The sequence below is a fragment of the Leptosomus discolor genome, unplaced genomic scaffold (genome assembly GCF_034619465.1).
Source record: "Leptosomus discolor isolate bLepDis1 unplaced genomic scaffold, bLepDis1.hap2 HAP2_SCAFFOLD_162, whole genome shotgun sequence".
Classification (NCBI taxonomy): Eukaryota; Metazoa; Chordata; class Aves; order Leptosomiformes; family Leptosomidae; genus Leptosomus; species Leptosomus discolor.
Window position 1 is genome coordinate 57,297 of NW_028237907.1, and position 5,847 is coordinate 63,143.

The following is a 5,847-nucleotide window of genomic DNA, read 5'->3' on the forward strand; positions in this document are numbered from 1 at the left end:
GCCCAAGCGGGGCGGGGGCGGGGCCGACAGACTCGAAAGGGGGGGGGGGGGCGGGGTGTCACGAGCCCGGGGTCACCCCGCGGCCGCCTCCGCCCCCGTCCCGCAGCCGCCCCCCATCCGTCCCCCCGCCCCAGTGCCCCACTGTCCCCCCCTGCCCCACTCCCTTGCTCAACCCTGGCTCCGCCCCCACCAGACACCCCCGGGACCCCCCCGCCCCCCTCCCGCCTCCCCTCTGCCCCACTGGCGCCCCCCGGGACCACCCCTCCAGCGCCAGCCCCCGCCCCCGTCCCGCTGCCTTTGCCCCTCCTGGGGCGGGGGGTTGCAGTGGGGCACCGGCCCCCCATCGCTGATCCTCCCCCCCCTGCCCCGCAGCCGTGGCCCCATAAGTGCCTCTCGTCCCCCATAACCCTCCACCGCCCCCCTGCCCCACCGCCGTGGCCCCATAAGTGCCCCTCATCCCCCTCGTCCCCCTCAACCCTCCGTTGCCAAGTGCCCCGTGTCCCCCACAACCCTTCCTCGCCCCCCCTGCCCCACAGCCGTAGCCCCATAAGTGCCCATTCTCCCCCATAACCCTCTGCCGCCCCCCTGCCCCACAGCCGTAGCCCCCTAAGTGCCCCTCATCCCCCATGGCTGATCCTCACTCCCCTGCCCACCCCCTTGGCCCCATAAGTGCCCATTCCCCCCCAATAACCCTCCGCCGCCCCCCTGCCCCACACCCTTGGCCCCGTAAGTGCCCTGTGTCCCCCATAACCCCCTGCCTGTAACCTTGGCCCCGTGGCCCTCCCGACCCCGGCCGGCCCAGCCCCAGCCACCCCCCAGGGACCCCCCCCCCGCGCCAGCCCCTGCGTCCTCCCGGGGTGGGGCGTCGGGGGCCGGTTGATAAGGGGGCGCCCAGCCACCCCCCCGACCCTCTCTGTGTCCCCCCCTGTCCCCCCCAGCAGCAGGATGGACGCCCGCCCGCTGTTCCAGGCGCTGCGGGTGCTGGCGGACGACAACGCCGCCTTCTTCCAGCGCCTGGGCACCGAGAGCGGCCGCCGCTTCGCCGCCGCCTTCGCAGCCCTGCGGGAGCACGGCCGGCGCCTGGAGCCTGCCCTGCGCCACTTCGCCCGCCTGTGCCACCGCTTCGACCTGGACGAGGCCACGCCAGGCAACGGCTACCGCAGCCTGGTGCAGGCGGCGCGGTGCTGCCTGGCCCACGCCGTGCACAAGAGCCGCTACGTGGCCGCCCACCGCCGCAGCCTCTTCTTCCGCGCCGGGCACAACGCGGCCGAGCTCGAGGCCTATGGCGCGGCGCTGGCCCAGCTGCGGGCCCTGCTCTGGCTGGCGCAGCGGCTGCTGGCCCACAGCCGGCCCGGCTGCCTCTTCCCGCCCGAGGAGGCCGGCGTGGGCGAGCTGGTGCTGCGCGAGTACAGCACCATGCGCAATGGGTGCTTCTACGGGCGCTGCCTTGGCTTCCAGGTGGCGGGGGGCGGCGTGGGGAGGAGGGGGGACGGGGGGATGGGGAGGGGGCTGCGGGGACAGGGGGACAGGGGGCGCAGGGGCGTGGGGGGCACGGGGATGTGGGGATGGGGGTGCAGGGGCGGGGGGACGGGGGGCTGCGGGGACGTGGGGACACGGGGAGGCAGGGACAGGATGTCACAGGGGACAGGGGTGTGGGGACGTGGGGCTGCAGGGACAGGGGTACGTGGGGACACAGGGACAGGTCCCAGGGACACGGGGAGCGTGAGGACAGGGGCACAGGGGACATGGGGAGAGGGCTGCAGGGACACGGTGCCGCGGAGTCCAGGGACGTGCCGGGAGGTGCGTGGGGGTCACGGGCACATGGGGACCCGTCCCTGGGGTGGCGGGGACCCCCGGTGACCCCCTGGTGCCGTCCCCGCAGTTCGCCCCCTCCATCCGCCCATTCCTGCAGGCCATCGCCATCGGCCTTGTCTCCTTTGGCGAGAACTACAAGCGCCACGACATGGGGCTGGGTGAGCACTGGCGGGGCCGGGGTGGGTCCTGGGGGTCAGCCCGCTCCCTCACCGCCCCCCTGTGTGTCCCCCTTCCCCCAGGGGTGGCCGCCGGGTCCCTCTTCACCAGCGGGAAGTTCGCCATCGACCCCGAGCTGCGGGGGGACGAGTTCGAGCGCCTGACGCAGAACCTGGACATCCATTTTTGGAAGAGCTTCTGGAACCTGACCGAGACCGAGCTGCTGGCGGTGAGCAGGGACCCCCCACGACCCCCCCGGCCCACGGGACCCCTCCAAGACCCCCTGGGCCCCCCTAAGACCTCCAGCCCCCCCTAGACCCCCACAGGACTCCCCAGACCCTACTGACACCCCCCCCAGGACCTGTGGGACCCCTCCAAGCCCCTCAGGACCCGCCTAAGACCTCCAGCCCCCTCCTGGACCCCCCCAGGACTCCCCAGACCCCACTGACACCCCCGCCAGGACCCGTGGGACCCCTCCAAGCCCTCCTCAGCTCTCAGGACCCCCCTGAGCACCCTGGGCCCCCCTAAGACCTCCAGCCCCCCCGGACCCCCACAGGACTCCCCAGACCCCACTGACCCCCACCAGGACCAGCGGGAACCCTCCGAGCCCTCCCCAGCCCTGAGACCCCTTCGAGCCCCCCAGGACCTCCCTGGGACTCCCCAGGACCCCACTGAGACTCTGGGACCCCCCTGAGCCCCGCAGCCCCCCCTGGGCACCCCTCCCTGGGACCCCCCTGAGCCCCCCATCACCCCCTCACCCTGGGCATAGTGGCTGCTGGGGGAGGGGGGGCCAGGGGGGTGCTGCGGGGGGCCCGCTATGGGGTGGCAGAGGGGGTCCCCGACCCCCCTAACTGACCCCCCTCGCCCTCTCACCCCCCACAGTCGGTGGCCACCATGACGGCCACGCAGGTGGGGGTCTGCCGGTCGCTGACGGTGCCCCCCGAGCCCCTGGAGCTGCCGCTGGCGGCCGACCCCTCGGTCACCGTCACCATCAGCCCCCCGGTCGCCCACACCGGCCCCGGCCCCGTCCACATGCGGCTGCTCTCGTACCACCTGCGCGAGGGGCAGGTGGGGGCTACGGGGGGCTGTGGGGGCTGCGGGGGCTATGGGGGGGCTTCCGGGGGCTGTGGAGGGCTGCGCGGGGTGTCCCTGCCTGGGGCGGTGGGGGGACGCGTGGGGCAGGGGTCCCCCACTGCGGTGGGGGGCTCGCTGACCCCGGCGCCCCCCGGCAGGACAGCGCGGCGCTGAGCGCCCTGACCCGTGCCGAGGGTCCGCGGGGGCCGCGGCGGTGGTGGCAGGGCCCCCCCCTGCCCCCCTCGCCCGCCCTCCTGGTGCACTTCCACGGGGGGGGCTTCGTGGCGCAGACCTCGCGCTCGCACGAGCCCTACCTGCGGGGGTGGGCGCGCGACCTGGGCGCCCCCATCCTCTCAGTCGACTACGCGCTGGCCCCCGAAGCCCCCTTCCCCCGGGCGCTGGAGGAGTGTTTCTACGCCTACTGCTGGGCCCTGCGCCACTGCCGCCTGCTGGGTGGGTGCGGTGGGGTGGGGGGGCTGCTGTGGGGTGAGGGGGGGGCTGCTTCTACGCCTGCTGCTGGGCCCTGCGCCACTGCCGCCTGCTGGGTGGGGCTGGTGGGGTGCTGGGGGGTGGAGGAGCTGCTATGGGGGGAGCTGCTGCCTATGGAGCAGGGGGCTGCTGGGGGGGTGGGGGTCTGCCATGGGCTGCGGGGGGGGGGGTTGCTGTGGGGTCAGCGCCCAGCTGTGGGGCAGGGGGCTGCTGGGGGGTTGCTGGGGGGCAGGGGGCTGCCAGGGAGTCTCCGGGTGACTGCCGGGGGTCCCCGCAGGCTCGGCGGCGCAGCTGGGGGGTTGCTGTGGGGCAGGGTGCTGCTGGGGAGGTGGTAAGGGGTCAGGGGCGTCGCTGTGGGGGTCTCAGGCTGCCGGGGGTCCCGCAGGCTCGACGGCGCAGCGCGTGTGCCTGGCGGGCGACAGCGCGGGGGGGAACCTGTGCCTGAGCGTGGCGCTGCGGGCGGCGGCGGCGGGGGTGCGGGGGCCCCACGGGATCGTGGCCGCGTACCCCGTGACGCTGGTGCAGGCGGCCGCGTCCCCCTCCCGCCTCCTCACCCTGCTGGACCCGCTGCTGCCCCTCGGGGTGCTCTGCAAGTGCCTCAGCGCCTACGCAGGTGGGGGGGGCGGGGGGGGCTGGGAATTGATGGGGGGCTGGGGGGAGATGGGGGGCGGGGGGAGATGGGAATTGATGGGGGGGCTGGGGGAGATGGGGGGCGGGGGAAGATGGGAATTGATTGGGGGACGGGGGGGCTGGGGGAGATGGGAGACAGGGGGGACGGGGGGGAGATGTGGAGAGATGGAGGACATGGAGATGTGGAGAGGTGGTCTGGAGGAGACGGGGGGACTTGGGGGGGATGGGAATCGGGGGGATGTCGGAGATGGGGGCTAGGGGAGGTGGGGGACACGGGGGAGATGGGGGACGGGGGGACTTGGGGGGGGATGTGGGGAGATGGGAATTGGGGGGCTGGGGGACGGGGGGCCTGGGGGAGATGGGAGACAGGGGGACACGGGGGACATGTGGAGAGATGGTCTGGGGGAGATGGAGGATGGGGGGATGTGGGGGAGATGGGGGACAGGGGACTTGGGGGGACGTGGGGAGATGGGCTGGGGGACATCAGGGGACACGGGAGATGGAGGACAGAGGGACATGGGGGGCTGGAGGAAGGTGGGGGCACGGGGAGGATGGGGGACGCGTAGGATCCCCCCCGCCCCGGTCTGCTGGGGCCGTTTGGGGACCCCCTTGTCGCCCCGCCCCCCAGGGACGGAGGAGGAGGCCGAGCCCCACCCCACGCCGGAGCCCCTCGGCCCCACACGGCTGCTGCTGCGCGACCTGCGCCGGGGGGCGGCCGCCTGGCTGGGGGGGCTCCTCCGCGGGACCCCCCCGCACCCCGGTACGGGGCCGAGCCCTGCGGGGGGGGTGTTGGGGCGCTGGGGAGCGCGGGGGGGGCATTTGGGGGACATGGGGATGGGTTTGGGGGGGCACCAGGGAGGGAGGGGGATTCGGGGGCACGGTGAGGGGGGGTGTTTGGGACATGGCGGGGGGAGTTTGGGAACACTGCAGGGCGGCGTTTGGGGTCATGGGGAGTGTCGGGGGACATGAGGGGGTGTTTGGGGATATGGGGCAGGGGATTTGGGGTCCTCACCCCCCCCCACCCCCCCGCAGACCCAGCGCACAAGAGCCTCGCGGAGGGGGGGGCACCAGAGCAGGAGGAGCCCCCCGGCTGCCCCCAGGACCCCCCCGCCGAGGACGGGGATGAGGGGCTGGGGTACCCCGACGAGTTCCAGCCACTGCGGAGCCAGGGGCCCCCCGCCCGCTTCGTGGTGCCCCCCGCCCCCCTGTCCAGGAACCCTTACATGTCCCCGCTGCTGGCGCCCGACGGCATGCTGGGGGGACTGCCCCCCGTCCACCTCGTGGTGAGACCCCCGAGACCCCCAGTCCGCCGTGACCCGCTTCCGTGTCCCCTGACGCCTTGCACCCCCCCACACAACTCTGTGACCCCCGTGTCCCCTCTGAGCTCTTGTGACCCTGACACCCCCCTGCCCCCTGTGTCCCCCCTGACCCCTTGTGACCCCTGTACCCGATGTCCCCCCTGAACCTTTGTGACCCCTGACACCCCCGTATCCCCCCTGAGCCCTTGTGACCCCAACACCCCCCTGCCCCCCGTGTCCCCCCCTGACCATCTGTGACCCGACACCCCCATGGCCCCACATCTCTCTGCTGGCCCCCTCTGACACCCCCATGACCCCCATGCCCCCCACCCTGTCCCGCCCCTGACACCCTAGTCCCCCACGTCCCCCTGCCCCCCTGTGCCCC

At 74.2% G+C, this 5,847-nt stretch overlaps 1 protein-coding gene across 1 annotated transcript; it reads left to right on the plus strand.

Annotated features, from left to right (window-relative positions):
* Nucleotides 1-945: 945 nt before the first annotated feature.
* Nucleotides 946-5,627, plus strand: LIPE (lipase E, hormone sensitive type). The gene is made up of 8 exons (XM_086481371.1): nucleotides 946-1,458; nucleotides 1,883-1,988; nucleotides 2,055-2,200; nucleotides 2,854-3,039; nucleotides 3,204-3,498; nucleotides 3,920-4,147; nucleotides 4,793-4,924; nucleotides 5,197-5,627. Exons 1-8 carry the CDS (start codon nucleotides 946-948, stop codon nucleotides 5,625-5,627), a joined length of 2,037 nt encoding a protein of 678 aa, XP_086337497.1.
* Nucleotides 5,628-5,847: the final 220 nt, after the last annotated feature.

Bases quoted from the DNA above. Each gene is read 5' to 3' on its own strand.
- LIPE (XM_086481371.1), top strand. From the start codon at position 946: ATGGACGCCCGCCCGCTGTTCCAGGCGCTGCGGGTGCTGGCGGACGAC. The intron at 1,459-1,882 runs GTGGCGGGGGGC...CCGTCCCCGCAG, and splicing joins GGCGCTGCCTTGGCTTCCAG to TTCGCCCCCTCCATCCGCCC. The intron at 4,148-4,792 runs GTGGGGGGGGCG...CCCGCCCCCCAG, and splicing joins GTGCCTCAGCGCCTACGCAG to GGACGGAGGAGGAGGCCGAG.